At 44.0% G+C, this 19775-nt stretch overlaps 1 protein-coding gene across 1 annotated transcript in view; it reads right to left on the reverse strand.

The window, feature by feature from the left end:
- Positions 1-19775, reverse strand: part of syne1a (spectrin repeat containing, nuclear envelope 1a) — a 111020-nt gene that overhangs the window by 65206 nt on the left and 26039 nt on the right. Inside the window, exons 32-56 of the mRNA XM_076084527.1 lie at positions 19406-19562; positions 18590-18817; positions 18381-18479; positions 17927-18114; positions 16642-16765; positions 16334-16500; positions 15994-16147; positions 15198-15853; positions 14717-14896; positions 14388-14541; positions 13828-13986; positions 12991-13173; positions 12769-12870; positions 11850-12053; positions 11033-11240; positions 10352-10464; positions 9647-9852; positions 9409-9570; positions 9036-9315; positions 8605-8777; positions 6868-7177; positions 6550-6714; positions 4761-5120; positions 3089-3225; positions 415-592 (exon numbers count right to left, since the gene is read on the reverse strand). Of these exons, the coding sequence (XP_075940642.1) occupies positions 415-592; positions 3089-3225; positions 4761-5120; positions 6550-6714; positions 6868-7177; positions 8605-8777; positions 9036-9315; positions 9409-9570; positions 9647-9852; positions 10352-10464; positions 11033-11240; positions 11850-12053; positions 12769-12870; positions 12991-13173; positions 13828-13986; positions 14388-14541; positions 14717-14896; positions 15198-15853; positions 15994-16147; positions 16334-16500; positions 16642-16765; positions 17927-18114; positions 18381-18479; positions 18590-18817; positions 19406-19562 (5047 nt within the window). The remainder of the gene's footprint in view (positions 1-414; positions 593-3088; positions 3226-4760; positions 5121-6549; positions 6715-6867; positions 7178-8604; positions 8778-9035; positions 9316-9408; positions 9571-9646; positions 9853-10351; positions 10465-11032; positions 11241-11849; positions 12054-12768; positions 12871-12990; positions 13174-13827; positions 13987-14387; positions 14542-14716; positions 14897-15197; positions 15854-15993; positions 16148-16333; positions 16501-16641; positions 16766-17926; positions 18115-18380; positions 18480-18589; positions 18818-19405; positions 19563-19775) is intronic.

Here is a 19775-nt window from a genome sequence, read left to right on the forward strand (position 1 = left end):
AAAGCTATTAAAAATGTAGCTCTTTCTCAAAAGGCTGAATTGGAAGTTATATTCAGTCACATTAAATATCAATTCTCCTACTTCCTTTCCCTGAATAACATGACAAAATGTGATTCAATCTGTTTATTTGCTGTTCTGTGTCTGGTAGGTCTGCCCCAGGGAAACCTCTCTGCTGCACAGGAGGAGATGCACTTCATGTTTCCAGCAGCAATAAAGATAATAAAAACTGGGTAAGTAAGCAGCAATAGCTGAAAAAGGCTGAACAATAGTGTGATTTCCAAATGATGTCTGTAACGTAGAGTGCAAAAACACCGTGGTGAGGACTGCACAAGACCACAAGTTCATGTCACCAACGTCTTAAGAACATAGTAAGAATTTAACAGATGTCTGGTCTAAATAAGAGCTTTCTCTTACTTGGATCCTCTGCAGAGCGGTGAAGGCCTCGGCGACACTCTGTGGCACATCAAAGCATTTGGCTGTGCTGATTTTGGCGTTGACCAACCACTGCTGGAAGTCTCTCAAGGCTGCCCGGAACCTCTGCTCCAACAAGCGCTCCTTATTTTGACACTCCCTGGATGCACGAAGACTGAGACTGGGGGACAAAAGAGAAGTTAGGGACTGATTAAAACATGTTGTTCACAGGTTGAGATCCATCTTGGGAAATGAACAAAGAAAGAGAGGGGTTACAACCAGAGGAGAGTTTGCCGTCTACTGTCCATGTGCTCATCAAAACAAAGAGGATGCATGTGCAGATGCTCAGATACTGTAAATGCTGTCTTCACGAGAGAGATGAGCTGGAGTGGGAAGCAGGCAGGTGGAGAAATGGTAAAGCGGGTGAAGTGGAAGGAATGAGCATTGGGGCAAAGAGGGAGAGTGGGGGATGGTGGTAAGGGGTACTGCTTAGGAGGGGGTTGAGAGGCGACATATGAGTGGGGTAAGAGTTCACAGGGGCGACAAGATGGAGAGAACGAGGGTTGACAGATTGATGCTGTAAGAACAAGGGTGAGATGGAAAGGATATGGCAGGGAGAGGTTACAGTGATGGTGTATTAAAGGGACAATTTGACATTTTAGTAGGCTGTATTTTATCACCACGGACTAATCAAATGCTGAACATTCTTTGTGTTGTTGATATATCCATCAGAATCTATAGCTGCAACCACAGAATACAGCAACAATACAGACTTTGTGATAATAACAAGACATTTATTGTACATTTATTGCCTCACTATATGCTGTACAGGACACACTGCGCTGGTTCAGAACTGTACAATATGGCAATGTAGGGTTACTGGCCCATCTAATGTATGAGTAAAATCCCTTTCTTTATACCCCAGGCAAAATTGGAACATTAACTGCACAGACAATATTTATTTAGTATGCAAAATCAGAATGCGCATAAAACCCAAATAAGGAAGATGAAGGACAACAAAGGAAAAGAGGCATTGGCTTTCATACATATCGGGCAGTGGGTGAAGGTTAAATGGGTGAGTGGAAGAAGGGATGGAGAGGATTACAGCAGGGAAACAAGGTGCGCAGCTGTTTAAGCAAGGGTTACTGTCCAAAGGGAGGCAAAAGCACACACAACCTTCTATCGACACACACTTTAACGCACACAAACACCCTTGAGTTTTAATGATGCGATGAGAGCATGAAAGGCTCGTACAGTGGGGATGGTATGAGAGTGGAAGAGGCACTTTTTTTCTGCTGTGACAGACAAAATCTGGCATGTGCTATGGAAAGGAAGGGGGAGTAACTACCTTTTCCTCTTCTATTCACTCCGTCTCTCTCTCCCTGCCCTTCTTTCTGCTGTGCCTAATGCGGGACAGGTGCGAAGAGCACACAGGCCAAGTCTATTACAGACTAAAAAGACCAGTGAATGAGGAAGGGTGCTGTTTTTGCCAATCAGCAGCCAAAGTCAATTACCAGCCAAAGCATCTCCAACAAGCTGACCTCACTCAGGTTGTCTGCCAATAAATGTTACAGTGTCACAGTGCCCTACAAACAGCCCTCACTACCGCACACTAGCTCACTATGTCATCCATGCAAATTAAGGAGATCATTTGTGTTACTGGAGATGTTCATACTTGTGTATGCATGTGTGTGTGTGTGTGTGTGTGTGTATGGTTGTATGCACGCATGTATGAATAGGCATTGCATGGTGTGTTTATAAACAAGCACTAAATGAACACAGGCTCACTTGTAAAAATTTGAGCGCAAGGATAAAAAAGACCATCCAAATGTATCTGATTTCCCTCAAATCACACTCAGCATTGCATACAAGTGAACTTGAGAAAGACACAAACCAAAACAAACAAGCAGAGGCGAAGGGAAGGTAGTTAAATGTTGCATAGCAACTGGTGGCTCTGGTGCCCTCCGTCACCTTTAAGACTTCCTTTAGCCTGGCTGACACATGTCACAACTCAGTGTGCAAGATGGCCACACACACACACACACACACACACACACACACACACGCCTCTATACAAATGAGCTTGTAAAAACGGACACTGTCCATTCGGACATGCAAATGTTGTTTTTGGGGAGATTGCTTCCCTTCTTCTATTTTGGTTATGGTGCCGTGTTATGGAATGAATGAGCATATAATGCATGGTCAGTTTTGTGCATTTTTCTTATTATGTGCAAGACACTGTCCCAATTAGGATTATAATAGGGCTTGGCAAAATCTCTATCATAATGTTATTAAAGATATAGTGCCCGATATTAGGACATGGCAAAAACATGCCAAATCATATAAATGATCTAACCAACATTCAAAGAAATTATACAATTATGCAAAGCATAAATGTTCTACTGTTATGTATTGCATAAAATTCTTCCATGTGTAAAATTCTAACACATTTTGTTACATTAAGCTGGTTTTAAGCACAACTTGATCTGAATTATTCAACCACAAAGTGGTAAGATCATATCAACATGATATAAATCCGTTGAAAATCCATGGATGACAATATGATGCATCACTCAGCCTCAGCAAACAGCTCAGTTTAATTTCAAATCCACATAAAGAAAACAAACACCAAAGTATTTTCCACCACACGCTGGTCACTGAAGCAGAACACTCTTACCTGTTGTGCTGTTTGATAAGCGCGGTGACCCGGTCTGATTGTGAGCCCAGGTCCCTGGAGTATCGCACCAGGTCGTTAAGTTGGCCTTTCAACTTCTCCGCCATCGGCTCGGCGCTCTGCAAGCCCTCCAGTATCTCCTAAAACAACACAAAACAGACACCAGCTGGCTCAGAGTGTGTGTGTGTGTGTGTGTGTGTGTTAACGAGTGACAAGCACCCAATGGATCTGCATGACACCCTTCAATAAGTGCACTCACATTCCTATTCACACCCTGGCTTCATCTTCTCAGCTCTTCTCTCTCTCACAGACACACACACACACTCCAACACATACTCACAGTGCTGCTTGTACAATAGCATTTCTGTTCTTCGCGGAGAGTGGCGGCAGGAAGGAGCTGCGGATAACGTTCTCCCGCTCTCCTCAGCGTGCCTCACATTCTGCACTCACACAGTCATCAAATCCTGTCCCATGAAATATGTACAATCCCTATCCCTCTCTCTCTCTCTCTGACGCTCGCTCGCTTGTTCTCCTTCTGACGTATTACCAATAAACAACCCTCCCTCCTTCTCCGTTCTCCTGGACTCGTTGCTCTCTTCTCCTTCCCTCGTCCAAACGTTCTACTACTTTCTCTTCCCTCCTCTCTCCTCTTTCTTTCTCCCTCCTCCCACTCCTTGCACTCTTTCCCTCTCACACATTTGTTCCTCCTTCTCACTCTCTCACGCTCTCTCCCGGTGGAATTCAGCTGTCAGCCCTCACAGATGCAGGATTGGTTCAAACGCACACAAACGAGCGCGTAACGAAAACACGGCTGGACACAGGAAGCAGGCTGGAGGAGGAGAAAGAGAGAGAAGCGGAGGAGGGGGAAAGACTCCTCCTCTGTTCTTTGACAGCCCCAAATTGAGAAAAACCAGAGGAAGGCATGGCCGAAGAAGCCGGGGAGGAGTGTGAAGGTGTACATGCTGGCATGGCCTCGACAGTACAGAGAAATTGTCACACTGTAAACATCCTGTGGATGTTAGAAACAGAGCAGCAGGGGAGGTGAGGAGCAAGAGCATCTAAGAATCAACCCCTGCAGTCGGGAAAGACATCGCTGTACACTGGAGTTCAAACAAGTGAGAACAGAAAGGGGAAAGAAGCAGGAATTGAAAAGGGGAATGTTTGCGAGGGAGAGATAGTGGAAAATAATGGCTAACAAAACAAAAGGGGGAGGGGTAGAGGGGACAGAAGACAGACTGAGGAGAAAACAAGAGAAACTGATGGGATTGTAGCTGTCACTCCTTCGTCATCCCAGTAAAGCTGATTTACAAACTAATCTGTTTTTAGGATTTACAAATGGAATGGTTAATTACTGACAGAGAAAACATAGCTGAATGCAGAGGATGTAGCCTATGTCTGCCCAGGGTGTGTGTGTGTGTGTGTGTGTGTGTGTGTGTGTGTGTGTGCCTGTGGGTACTTTTCATTAAACAATGCTAATCACCTTCTCTAAAATTAACATAGTACGGTGCTGCACAGCAGCCACTGTCAGCTTTTTTTTACACATCACAGTTCGCCAACCCAAATCTCAGTCGAACAGAGTTTTTATTATCTATTATTTTTTGAATGAACTATTGTGAGCAGATGAACAGTGAATAATTCAGACGGTAAACTGTCATTTATTTAAATGCTCATATACCTTAGCCAGCTTCCATCCCTCCACTGCTTCCTCGCCGTTGCTCCGCCCTTCAGCTTTAATCAACTCCTGGCTCCACACCTTCAGCCGTCCATCCAGCTCTTTCAACTCATCCTCCAGCCGGACGGTCAGACGGTGGTATTCTTCCTCCGAGGCTGCAGCAGCAGCCAAGGCCCCCTCCAGGTCGTCCCTGGCCCTCAGGGCGGCCCCCTCCCACTGCTCCAGAGCCTGGGACAGCGCCCCCAGCTGTCGGTCCATGGCCTCGCAGCCACCCGCCGCCGTGTGTTCCGCCGTGGACGCTGCACTCCGACGCACCCGGCTGAGGCGCTCTCGGCCCTCCAGTAGCTGACACTCCACACGCTCCTGAAGAGATGGGGAAGGTAGATAGGAGACGAAGTTGCTACGGAAACTGTGGCTACGGAAACTGCAACCTCCGATTCTATTTAAAGCGGCTTATGTCTCCTGCTCACTGTCTTTATCTCTTTGATTCTGTCTTTGAAGCATTCGTTTATGATGTCCTGTGTTTTCATTTGCTATCTCAGTATTCTCTCCCTATATCTAATTTCATCCTCCGCCTCCATCTCTCATTCTGAGTAGAAAGGTAGCACTCGGAAGGCAGAGAGTGTGAAAAGCAAAACACTCCAGTGTGATGCAATAGCATTGAGCTGATAGCCGGATTAAAAAGGGGGGGAAAACAGCAGCTGATAATTGTTGTGTGTGAGTAGAAGGATATGAACATTAACCTTGAGACCATGAATGGGAAATGAAAATGGCGCAACTCGCTATACAACAAATGATATTTCCTCCTCTACTGAAATGATTCACACCATGACTCTACAAACACAACATAATGTGATAATAAGGGCCCACGTGTCAAATTTAAATGCAAATCAATATCGCCTCACATATTTTCTCTCTGTAATTGCAGAATTATTGAACAGGGAAAAGCTTAGGCATTAATTGCACTGCTCTCCCCTTTTTTTACACAGTAATAGACCAACATAGTGGCAGTAAAATGTGCCAAGAGAGATTGAGATATTTGGCTGTGATATGGGAACAAACTGAGAACCAATTCCAATTCCCCACATAGTTTGCCCTCCTTGATAGCAGGAGTCCATTACGATTAGATGGGTTCAGATAATTCAGCAATCAGTTACCTTAGCAACATACGACACACATAACATCTTTCAACGAGGTGTAGTTTCACCAAAACACTGCACATCCTTAAGGCATGCTGTGGTGGGAATTCAGAGAAACATCACTTGCTGTTACACTCATAGAACCTCAATATAAAATAAGATACTGCGATAAGGATAAGGATAAGGATCCAACATTTCTCATGTAGACTTATGGTGTGGAATACGGATTTATATAGAAGTACTATTTCAATGCACACGTAATTAGTGAAAGCTTAACATCATACAAAAGGACCAACACATATGGTCCAAAGTAGAATTAATCAAGAGTTTCAGCTGAAACGCCGTCCTTGAAGTGCCCACAAAAAATGTAAATTTGAACATCTGCAATTCCATGACAACAAACTCCATCTGCTGATAAAGCTCGAGGAAAACTACTTTGACGGCACACCTATGTGCACTCTACTGCACAATAGACTTGTCACCTGTCAGATGTGGCAAATTATTATCTGTCAACGTATAGTTCTGATTTTTTTTCCCGGGATTTGTCAAATTTGGAATTAGTTTCTTGACAAAAGTGTTTACAAATAAAAACAAAAGGAGTGTCAGTCGGCGTGAACAAGGGGATTTCTTTGTATGTTGACAACCTGCCTTACCCTCACTTCTGACAGTTTCTTCTTGATGGCGGTAGAGTCTCCTGACGTATCAGACCAATGATGTAGCTTCTCTCCAGCACTCATCAGCCAATCAGTGAGCTCCCTAACAGCTTCCAGGTATTCTTGGTGTTCCAACACAACGGCCTGCGCTAGACGTACTCTCTCCTGAAGACAAAGACAATGGACACAATCAGTCAACAACTACTCTAAAATAACAACGCACTTACATTAGTTGGTGAGATAAGTACAATAAATTGGTACGCTCGGGAGTTTAAAGGTTTTTAACCAAATGCAACGAAAGATTAAGTAACGTTATACCTCCACCAAGGCTGTGAGGTCATCAAACTGCACCTGCAGCTGGGTGCGGGCCCCATGATTAAAGCCGGCATCGCCAGTCTTCTTGAACAGTTCTCTGGCTTTCTCTTCTAGGCTGGACAGAGCCACCTGGTGGTCTTCCAGATCAGCCAGCAGAGCTCGGAGTCTCTCGAGCTGGGATGCCTTTTCTCTGGGCCCTGGCTGAGGGGTGAGAGGGGCACACACCTCTCTCTCTACAGCCTCCATCCAGCATCCCAGTTGGGCAGCACCTTCCAGGTATCCTCCCCACTGCGACACGGTCCACTCTAGTCGACTGGAGGGACGACAGAAGATCTAGTTCTGATTGTCTGTGACTGGCACATATGGAATATACATTTTGAATAATGAAAAAAGTAACGAGAGACCATCTTACAATGGCATCACTACATCAGCGATACCAAATCAGGCCAGGGGCCAATGGCCCCTTCCTTTCTCCCTACCCCACTTCTTTCTGCACCCTTGCTCAGACCACACCCATCTTCAAACTCTGGCAAAATAATCAAAACCGCCTGTAGTTCCTGCTACAGTAGATGTCTCCAGGACCACATATTGCCATGATGACTCACACACAGACTCACAAGGAGAAAACAATTCCAGCGTCGCTGTCGCGGCTGGTAATAATAGTAATTGCTTTTCAGATTAATCCATATATATATATGTATATATATACGTATAATATATACAAATATATATGTAGTCTGGTTGCTTTTAACTAAGATACTTTTGGTACATAAAATCTGTACATATAATGTTCTTCTGTGTACCTTTTCACTGTCATATACAGGTACAGTATTTCATACTCATGATATGGCCAATAAATCTAAATACTGGCTGTAATACTGGCTTAGTGCCTTCATCCTCTTTATGCTGTGGTTCAAACACACACAGGCGCAGATACACACAATTTTCCTTGCCATCTGTTATCCCTGCATGTACAAATAATGCCATTAACACACACACACACACACACACACACACACACACACACACACACACACACACACACACACACACACACACACACACACACACACACACACACACACACACACACACACACACACACACACACACACACACACACACACACACACACACACACACACACACACACACACACACACACCTATATCACCTGCTACCCCATGCCTCCTGTTATCCCCTTAACCTTAAAACACAAACACAGCCCATGTGTGACCCACTGATGTTTGCCATCCACCATTTATTCCCTAATGAGATCAATTTTTTTCTAGGAGGGGCCATAATTGCCCAATTAAACACCAACACGCATGTGCATGCTGTCATGCGAGCGCACAGACACACACAAAAAAACGCACCAAATCAAGTACATCAATCAGAGTTACCAAATGAGACAAATACTGCTCATTATGTATTTAACCTAATGGTAATTAATGGCATTGAGACATCAATCTATCATGGTGAAAATAATCTGGTCCAAAGAGAGGTTTTTTTTTGGCACACAGGTAAATGGCCTCTAAAATATCGAGGGCTAAATGTTTTAAAGGCAAAATAAAAACAACAAAAATCAAGAATGATTTGCAGTTCACAGTTCTGCAGTTTGTCCAGTTTCTGTAAATGCAAATCTACAATGAAATGATGAACGAATGTTAAGTTAAAGGAAGGACCTCTTCTTCACCATCACATGACATTTTTGGTGATGGAACAAGGTGAGCAGTCTACCTGTGGCAGCTCATGGTAGTCACAAGAAGCGTGGCCCACGCATCCTCCACTTCCTGTAGCTGAGAGCGGACCACTTCCTGCCCGGCGGCTCCATAGCTGCGCAGGGCCAACTCACCCTTACCCATCGCCATATTCAGCTTGACCTCCCCTTCCCCCTTCAAAAGCAGGATGTCCTGTGCATACAAATAGGGGTCAGAGTGAACTGGATTTAGACATCAGAATTTTTGATGAATACATTCTCAAGCGAACAGCTCCCTCTTGTGTTTACCAGAACTACTGTAGAAAAAAAGAACTATTTGTGTAGATTTATTAAGTAAAGAACTAAATAAGTGCGTGCATTCTTAAAGATTCCAACCCCTTTAGTTCATCGTATAAAATAATTAATGTGAATTACAGATATGCATAGTCAACTAGTCAAAAGCCCCTCTCACCTGCACAGTCTCCAGCCTCTGCTCTAACTGCTCTTTGGTCCCCATGGTGCTGTCTACTGTACCCAGTCTCTCCTGGATCTCCTCCAGCCAGGCCCAAAACCCTTGGAGGGTCTCTCCAAAGGCCTGGCTCTCTTGGCAGCCTCGCAGCTTCTCCCTGGCTGCCTTCAGCAGGGCCTGGTGCTCCATCTGGAGCTGGCCTGTCACTCTGACCTCTCCCCCTGACCCCCGGCCTGCTTCAGACAGACACTGGGCCTCCTGGCAGAGATGCTCGATGGAGTCCCTTTCAAGAGACAATGATATTGTTCGGAATATTTAACAGCCCACGCTATGGCATCTATAACATATGGCCTCACACACCCACATATATACACACCTTCTTGCAAGCAGTTCCTCGTGGAGGTTTTCTATCCTCTCCAGCTCTTCTGTGGTGTCTGGGGCTCCTTGCTGGCACTCTGCCCCAAGAACAGGCTCTCTCTTGAGGCTGAGATCCATCTGCTTCAGCCAGTCTCTTATACCCTCCACACAGTCATTAAAGCTGGAGAGGAGGGGCATTTCCATTTAACTCTAATTGCTTTGCATAAACACACAACACAACAAGAATAATGACTTACTTTTTTATTAGGTCAATACTCTCTTCCAAGTCTCGTTGGCTCTGAGAGCAGCAGTCCAGGTAGCTCCTCCACTCTTTCTGACAGGAGGAGAGGTGCTCTCGGATCTGTGCTGCTCCAGCTTTAGGCAGGTGGACTTGTAGCCTCTCGGCTTCCTCACAAACCTTAGAGAAACACTCGTCACCCTCAGATGTCCGCTCGACTGACACCTGTGGATGTATAAGGAACATGTTGCTAATAAAAAAGTGATATGTCTCTGCTAATATAAAGAGCCACAACCCTCAGAGCTAGACTTATAACACTGGTTATACCTTCCTAAGAAGCTGTATAAACGTTATAAACTCTGGGAGTATTTGTACTTCCAGCACAATTCCTGTAAGTAAGATGCTGTCGTTTGTTCATTACAAGCCCAGATTTAGTTTGGTCCAATGAAGCATTAATGATGACGGATATTATTCAATGATGACATTTTGTAGAAGATAATGTAGTAAATTACATGGAAGATATGAAATGAATTGTTACTATAACATAATTATTACTTCTTTAATCCATTAACTTTGTTCTAATGACGATATAAAATGATCGTTTGATAGCGTGCCAGTCTCAACAAGTGAAGTTACTAAAAACTGAGAGACTTTAGGTTTAACAGGATGCCCTGACAACTGCACCAAGAGAAAAGCACAGTAAAAGTACGACATATAACAATACCTTTAACCGCTGCAACTTAGCTCCAAGGACGGCAGCGTCTCCCGACAGGTTCGAACATTCTTTCAGCTCCAACTTCAGATCTGTAAGCCGGGAGTGGAAGTCTTGGACGAGCTCTGCTTGGAGTAACATAAAGAAGTGGTAGACTAAAGGCTAAAATAAATATATGCTGACAAGTTCAGGAAAATTGATGTGTTAAAAATAAAAGGCACAGAACATTTAAAAGTGAAGGGACCCGAAGGAGGAGAGCGAGAAGAGGAGAGGCAGATGCTAAGTGAGGGCGTGTCCATGCTGTGCTGTGCTGGGTTGCCTTGGCAACAAGCCCAAAACGAGTCCCTCGAGAGCAGATGTGACAAGAGCGACATTAGTCTCCGAGGCACAGGTGTGTGTGTCTGAGCGATGAGAGCGCACCAGTGTACCAGACAGTGTGTGTCAATGGAGTGTGGGCTGTTGTGGGCGGATTGAGTGGGCCATGGGGAAAAATGTCGGATAAATCAACAATAAATCTGTTGCACCACTAACAAATGACTTTGCATCATGTAGTTGTGTACTGTTTGATTGAGTGATTATGAGGTTTTAAGTGCTATTAAAATCTATACTTAGAAGTTATAAAGCATCAAACAGAGACGATCCAGATTAAAATCTTACTCCACAAAATCCAAACCACACATATATATCTATTACCGTTGAAGTGGAGCTGTAGCCCATCCTGCAGGCTGCCCTTGGTCTTGGCACAGCGCTGGGCGACAGCCTCCGTTCGCTTGGCAATGGAGGTGAGGTCAGAGGAGAGGCACGACAGCTCCTGAGAGGGATGAGACCGGCACAGGGCACTCAGAGCATCTCTAGCTGAGTCCATGTCTGCCCTCTGTTGCTGCACAACGCCCTGCAGGTCCTGTAAATGAAACGTGAGGAAATAAGAGGATGTGTATTCATAATTGGGGGTGACAGGGTGGTGGAGAGGGCAGAGGCAGTGACATGTGCTGCATCCACCTTGCAGATGTGAGCTACAGCTGGAATTACTGCCAGCTTAGAGTATGTTCTGACCTCTGATCTCCTAAAGAGGGTCAGAATTGAGGACAGACCCTTGCGTGAGACCCTATTGTTCCCTGAGGGAAAACGCCTCTCAGTTTGTCTTTATAGGCAATTGAAGAGTACCATACCCAAGGTGAGTGCTCAGACTTTAATTTTAAAGAACTTTTAATTGCCTCTGTGTTTAAAGATGCGATACAAATAAACTTGCCTTGTGTATTTTTTGAGGCCATTTAAATAATTAAGGCATCACCGATTGAATATTGTATCATTGTGTGTCTTCATATAGTGCATGATTAGTAGAAATATGAAGCAACAGGGATAGCAATAGGAATAGCTTTTGACTAGGAAGTAGAGGAAGACTGTATGGTTACTTTAGGCATTAGTATTATTTTATATATACTGTATAACATGTATAAGAATTGAATTATTGTGTTCTTGTATCACATTGAGTGAAATGATAGTGTCATACCTTAACTGTACCGATGTCTTCAGCAGAAGTAGCTTCAGTGAGGTCAGATAAGGAGCCCTCAACTGCCACCAGCCGCTCGGCCATCTGAGACCTGAGGTCCTCCAAACGCTGCTTCTGGAAACTGAAGTAGGTCAGAGTGTGTTTGGCCTGGTTGTACACCTCTCGCGCATGGGTCATTTTCTTCCTCAGGTCTGACTCCAGGACCTGGTTCAACAAAGAAATGAAACAACATCATATAACCAAAATCCCACATAAACAACATACACACACAATGTGCTTCCAGGTGATCCTGCAGCATTTCCCAAATATACAGTATATGAGTGATCTGCATCTAGTACTCCAAACTCTCTCAAGCTTGGAAGATTTAGGTTTAAATGTTTACAATTGACCTTGGGACTGACAGTTGAAAAATAAAAATAAAATTTCCAAGAGAATTCCGTCCATATCTGTGAATTGATGTTTTGCCATTCGTCAACCAAAATTCTTATGTTGTTGTTGTTTTCCACTTTTCCTTTATATATTTAGTTGAATGCTTATTTCTCTTCATGTTCCTTTTAAGGTCTTGTGGTTTTTAATGAAATTAATTATAGTCGTCATATACATTAGGTACATATATATGAAATGTAACTTCTGCATTCAACCCATCCCTAGCTTATTGGGAGCAGTGGGCTGCTGAGAAGCACACGGGGAACGGTTAGGGGTTTAGTGTCTTGCTCAGGGACACTTCAGCAGAGGACTCGGAACAGCCAAGGATTATTCTCTCTACCCAATGAGCCACGGCCGCCCCAAAGTGCTGCACCATTGGGAGTTTTGTAACAGTGTTTGAAATCCCTGGCCTAAATGTCAATGGAAAAAATATTATTTTGCTGTAATAATTTCAGTAAAATCTTGCGCGAATTTCACTCCCCACCATAATCACCTGCATTTGTATCGGGGTTTCTTGCAGTTTGGCTCGCTCCTTCAGCTCTGTTACTCTCTCCTGCAGGGTATCCAGCCTCTTCTCCCTCTTTTCAACCTCAGCCTGTCGATCAAAGTGCTGGACATTTCAATTAAATCACACCCACTATGAAATCACTCTGAATATTACACCACCGTAATCATTCATACACTTTTTCATGCAGACTGTCCAGCGTGCTCTGACCTGAAATGTGGCGAGATGGACCTCTGTCTGCTCTTTATCACCGAGATTGGAAACACTGTCGGTGAGATCAGCGATGGAGTTGGCAGCCCATTGGTTAATGTCCTGCTCCATGGACTTGAGGTCGCTCCACAGTGCAACACAGTAGCCCAGTCTCTCTGTGTTGGTTTGTATTCTCTCTGAGACCTGCAGGACCAGAGAGCAGCAGTCTAAGTACAGAACAGGATACGTCTCAATCAACAGGAGACTCAGGAGAGGTGGGATCTCTCTCCCTCTTTGTGTTGAGCTTTCTCTCTATGTAACAAGGGACAGTAAGCTTTACTGGGAGACGGAAGGAAAACGAGACTTAATTGGTTTGACAGATGTGTGGATGAGAAGTGAGAGAGAGAGAGACAGAAAGGCAGATAACGTGTCTGGACTTGTTTATATGTCTGTCTCATTTGTGACAGCTGAGCAGCCAACTAAATCTCTCAAGAGGTAAAAAGGGAAAAGGGGAAAAACATAAATAAATATCATTAAAATTGGAACAGCGCATGTGTTTGTCAGAGCTGGAATGTGGAAGTCATAATTGATTTTCACATAAAACAACACCACAAATCCCTCCATAGTCGTTATCACGTTCCAGCTCCAGACAGAATTCATGAAGTACCGCGTGTCAGGATGAGGACAACTCATTACTGTCACAAAACTCAGAAAGTATTACTTCACCATGTTTGACCAGCTCGCTCAAGTGTGTCAATATATCATGCAATGAAAAACAGCCCAGGGATTTCAGCTGTCAGGGCTTCTTTACCAAAATAGTGGCATGGCACAGCATGTGTTATATCAACTACCACTCGCCTCCAGCCACTGGTCTCTTAACGTCTCCATGTCTCTCTGGATGGAGCTTGCATCAGAGTTGGGAACCTTCTCCAGCTCTCTCTGCAGGTCCTCCACTGTGCTGATGAGCTGGTCCATTGCTTCCTGTTGTTCTCTCAGCTCGGCTTGGACCGTGTCATGCTGGAGGGACAGAGAAGAGTGCAGAGAGAATGACAACAGACCACCACTAGAGGGAGAGATACTGTACAAACAGTATTGTTTATCGTTTATTGTAAAAACATACACATTGCAGTCTGATACTTGTAAAACAAGAGCTGCAGAATTACATAGTGCAGTGATCTTAAGAAAGGAAACAATTGTAACAGCCCAGTGAAAGCTATGAATCTTCAACTCTGGAATATCAGGATATATACAAGTTATATACAACAATAATACAATGGATGTTCTGTCTTGACGACACACGTGTTTTGATGTATGAATCTTAACCAGACATTGTGCTTACCATATGCATCATTTGAAAAGAAAAAAAACTGAAAATGTAACTGTTACTGATTTTCCGGGAAAAACAAAAAGGTACTGACTCGTGTTAAAGTCCTTTTGGCCTCCTGAGCGTTATGGTTGTGGTCGGGCAGATTGTGAGCAACAGCCTGAGCATTCTCAACGACAGTGGCGAGGGTTGACTTCAAGTGGTGGAACTGGCGGAGAAGATCTACTACAACTCCACTGTGTTCCTGACTGCATGAGAAAAGAGAAGAAAAAAGTCAAGACTATTATCACTTGGCACTGGATTAAATTATAAAAATACAACAAACGCTGCAAGTGCTGTATAAACAGGACCAAAAACAAATAGAGCCAAGGAATTTAAATGAGATGAATAAGTCAAAATCCCTTTGTCGTCCTCCATCCCTACCCATTGGAGATCAGAGTCCTGACGCTCTCCCAGGCTGTCTTCACCAGAGCTACCTCCCTGAGAGCCTCCCCAGCCAGCTCGCTGTCTCTTTGGGCCAGCTGGCTTCCCTTCTCCTCTAACCACCGCTGGGAATGCTGCAGGGACTGGAGCTCATCATCCAGCTGGACGAAAAAACGCAACCTGGGAGAAATAGATGCAGAAGAAAACAATGGGGATTACTAGCCTGATTCCAACGGGATATATCAAGATTCTCAGTTTTAACAAGTTTAAAAAGGATTTGGATCTATGGTTTGGCATCATTCATATATTAAATTCTCAGAGTTTAGCTTACAGTAGGTCTCTGAATGAAAAGCTCAGAGGACGCATTTGAAAGTATATTCAACCATATATCTTACAAAACAAAGCTGGTATAGGAGCAAACTATTGTTGTGTTAAATGTGATACAATAATAGATCCAGGAGCCCGATTACCATTTACGTACCTGTTTTGAAAAGCCTGTACAGAGCTCTCTCTGGCCCCCTCGTGCCGCGCTTCATTCTCCAGTTTCTTCAAATTCTTCATCACCTCCTCCCTCCTCTCCCTAAAGGAGCTCCATAAAGCCCCCAGAGCGTCTGCTTCACTCTGCCTCCATCCCACGCCCCTCTGCACCTCCTCTAAAGCAATCGTGAGGGCCACCGCCTGCCCCCTGCAAGATGTTTTTGCCTGAGGATGGCTCACGTCTTTGGAGCCCCGCCCCTCTGCCCCACTCATGTTAAGGTGTGCTTTGCTTAGCTGCCCATCTAAACCGACCGCCTCAGCCTCAAGCCGGGCCACGTCTTTAGCCCCCTCTCCTATTCCACGGTGCAGCTCTTCAGCTTTTGAACGGTCCCAGCTCCCTCTGCCCTCCACTGCCTCGTGAAGGCGCCGAACAGCCTGAGCTGCCGCTCCATGTTTCTTAAAAAAAGCTTTTAACTCAGTCAGGCATTCTTTACGGAGGAGTAGGAGACGCTGGGATTCATTGAGGGGCTGCAGGCAGTCCTCTCTCCAGGCCTGCAGCTGCTGTTGGGCCTCTGAAGTGGAGCAGCGAAGCAGGGAGGACTCTCTCTGCTGAAGAGTGTCTCTCAGCGATGCATGTGCCTGCAGTTGCACCTCATGCTCCTGCAACAAGATAGTTCAATTAGACAAATATTATATATTAGCTCCTACAGTAATCAATGTAAACCTGCTGACTGTAACAACTCTCATATACAAAACCCATAAAGGACATCATTTCTGACAGCAAAGTACTGATTTCTCACCGTCAGCTTACTAATTGCAGACTCAAGATCAGCAATATCAACCTGGGAAGAGCTTCTCAAGCCAGACAGGAAGGTTTCACTCCTTTGGGTCATAGTCAGCAGGGCCTGATCAAACTGCTCCAGCTGTGACAACTGTGTCTCCAGCAGCTCAAGCCTAAAAGAGAGGAGAAAGGCAGTTTGGATTAAGGGCATGAACATGATTATTGTTTTGACAGGTGTATATTTACACAAAACAAACAACCTGGGGAAAAAAAGCTGAACCACACAATTTCTGGATGCCATTTCTGGATCGATAAATAAAGTTAAATTATCTGTATGATATGTCCAACAAGATAATTGCCTGTGTGATGTGCTGTTCTTCACAGAGGTGCATCTTTCCTGTAGTTGTGCGAGATCATCGCTGAGCTCTTGGATACGAGCTTCAGGCGCTGTGGGGTACAGACACAGCGCAAGATTCACAAGACCCCGTAGGAGAGCCTCGTAGGATGCCGTCTCCCCCTGCATTTCCTGGAGGGGTGAATAAGTATTTAAAAATCATGCCACACAAAAATAGCCAAAAGCCCATTATGAAATCGGTGAGGTAAAAATATAACTGAGAAGGGAAAATAAACACTCTACATGCAAATGGCTAATAGTAAAATGACTTACCTGTACGTTTAGTAGTTCATTGCTAAGCTTTATTTTGTCTGCAGAAAGCAGGTCTGAGTCTGGACAGCAAACAAACTCACACCTGCTCAACCAGCTTTTCATGGACGAACTCTCCTTTTCAAATCTGTGGATACAAAGGTGGCACTCAGAAGATAGCATTCAAATGAAATATGATTTATGCGGCACTATTCTGAAAATGAATAGAATAAATACTGATCTAACAATACCTTAGTTACCTGTGATCTTAAAGTAGACACACACACACACACACACACACACACACACACACACACACACACACACACACACAGTGATAGTCTGTGTGTTATTGTGTTATTATCTGACCACGCCTCAGTATCAGTGACAGGGTCATATTGTGACAACCTATTTTGCCAGAGCACCCAGTGCTGTAAGTAATCCCTCATACACACACATGCAGGGGAGAAGATTGACTGCAGAGAGCCACACATAAACAAACAGACACACACATACACACACACACACACACACGCAAAGAAAATGTACTTCATCTAAAAAGAGCCACCGACTGGATAAATACAATGAAACAAGCACCGAAGCTTTAACTCTATAAACAGCTACCATGTGACTAATACAGAAGAGTGAGAAGCAATCGCTCCAGTCTATTGTCCAAGTCTATTGTGCGATCAAAGGAAGTGATAAGAAAAGCCTATTATTAGAATAGAAAGGCGATGGCTGACTGGTGGACAGACAGATTGAGTCATAGACAAGATCTCGCTCCTCTTCATCACACTAGGATGAGGGAATGATTCGGGGAATAAAAGAGGAAATTGGCACAGAGAGGAGGATTCAGCAGAAAGAACACATGTGCAACATGAAAGGGGAAATAGCATGATTTTTACAATCAGGATAAGATGCGCGTGTGACGCAGGGACCAAAGCAGTTTGTGCTAAAAATGTTATTAATAAAACATTTCTATGTGTTTTGTGACAAACCCCTGAAATATTCAAACATACGTCTTGTAGGTGTTGGAGGGTCACACACTCATAAGGTTCAGAGTCAGCCCACCAAGGCATCACAGCAGCTGGCAATAACATAATTAAGCTCATGGTGACTAATTGTCTTAAAAGCTAAATAGGATGGCTCATGTCTGGGTATTCAATAGTAAAACATTCAGGAATTTGCTCAGCAAAGCTAGATGCATGAGATTAACACAGACTGATGTTCTTTTTCAGATAAATGTAAATGCATTTCTTTTGCCAATGCCCCTATTTTCAAAAAATAATTCAATAACATATAACTTTACCTCTGCCAAAGTGCTAGAAGGCTCTGTAATGTCGATTGCTTTTCTGTTGCCTTTCCCAAAAAGTCTCGCTGTTGCTTCTGGAGGTTAGCCACCTCTTCCTCCAGCTGGCTGCCCTCGCCAAGCCTCTTCATGGCCGAACACAAAGCCATCAGCCTGGGGTTCAGCTGCTCAACAGCCTGGCAGACCTCCTGGAGGAGACGGATATGTACTTGTCATCAGCTCCGCAGAGAACCTTAAACCTCAATGGCTACAAACTCTTGAACATAAATCCTACTAACATGACAAGTAACAATGTACTAAAATAGTCATAAGAAATAATAAGTTGATTAAAATACTGTTTTTAAAAAAATCACACAAAAGATACCCTTCAGGTCCTGAGGATTTAGTTGAAGTTAAAACCATAAATCCATATGGTGATGTCACATGAAGGCATTCTTTGTGTTTTTTTTCTTACCATATGATCCTGGAGGCTTTTGTAGGTCTCAGATGAAGATGAGCAGTATGTGACCGGAGAGTCAAGCTTCTCTTTCAGGTCAGCCATTGCTTTCTTGACCTGATAATGACAACAGCTTCAATTATTCAAAAGTATATTTAACCGGTGGCCCTGCAAAGTCTTAATTACAATTTCTGCACCAAACCTTTCCGTTATGTGTTGCTGTATACCTGTTCTAGGTTATCGTTGTATCTCTGCCAGTACGAGGCGCTCTGGTTGAGCTGTCCTCCCAGCTGCTCTACTCTCCCCATCAACTCTTCCCAGCAGCGCCTCATCTGTGCAAGTCGAGCCCGGATACGTCCAGCCTCTCCGGGGGTCACAAACCTCGACAGGGCCTCACAGTCCACCTCCATGTGGGCCAGGGCTGCCCTTCTCTCCTCTAAACCTTCTGCCACAGCCTGTGGGACAATAAACAAGACCGAACAGACAATGTTATGTGTTATCTTCAATGAATTCCTTTGTCTATGATAGATAAAAAAAATAATGCCTCTTTAGGTTCATAAAGTTGTAGAAAAATTCAAGCACGGAAGTTTGTCTGCCGCAGGACTTCTTAAGTCCTGTTATCCCAAATGTTTTTGACATTTTTTTTCTCCTCTTCTGCACCTCCATGAGATTAACAAGGCTGAGGTCTGGAAAACCAAGATTACATTTTTTTTCAATATGATCAATTTATTTTCTATATCCTAGTCTTCGCTGAAGCTCCTCTGACCCAATTTCCCCCTTGGGGTTATGTTCAAATTTAATCTTATTTCATCTTAATCTTAATAACCCTCAGGCCTCACTGATACTGTACACTCCGGGCTAAAGGCCAGACAGCAATTTTGACAAATTTTCTTGGGAGCTACTAAAAAAAAAAAACATGTGGATGATGCATATTTATTCATGAATATCCGAAGATGATTGAAGAAGCTGTGACATGTTCTTAGCTATACAGCGTGCAGTCAGTATTAGATATAAAAAACCAAGGTAGAGAAAAAAAGATATACCTCCAATGTGCTGATGTGTTTATCCAGAGGATCTAAGGAGGAGGTGGACTTGATGGCCTCCAGCTCCGTCTCTTTCTCACTGATCCACAGAGAGAAAGCCTCTGATTCGCTGCAGAAGCGCTCCCACCACATACACATCATCTCCAGCTGGACAACACTGGGAGACGCAAGATTAGACGAGAACAATTTAGTCAAATATACTGCATGCATATCTAGATATACTGTGGGAATGAGAACAAACTGGCACACAAGTAGACCATTAAACAAATTGCTTCGTCAATTTTCCACATCAAACCTGAAATCATGACTTTGAAGTTTGAGGGAGTTACAGTAGACTCCGTTATAATTAAATTGGATGGGAAGCTGGGGA

Source organism: Anarhichas minor, unplaced genomic scaffold (genome assembly GCF_050575085.1).
Source record: "Anarhichas minor isolate MPS153535 unplaced genomic scaffold, ASM5057508v1 ptg000136l, whole genome shotgun sequence".
Classification (NCBI taxonomy): Eukaryota; Metazoa; Chordata; class Actinopteri; order Perciformes; family Anarhichadidae; genus Anarhichas; species Anarhichas minor.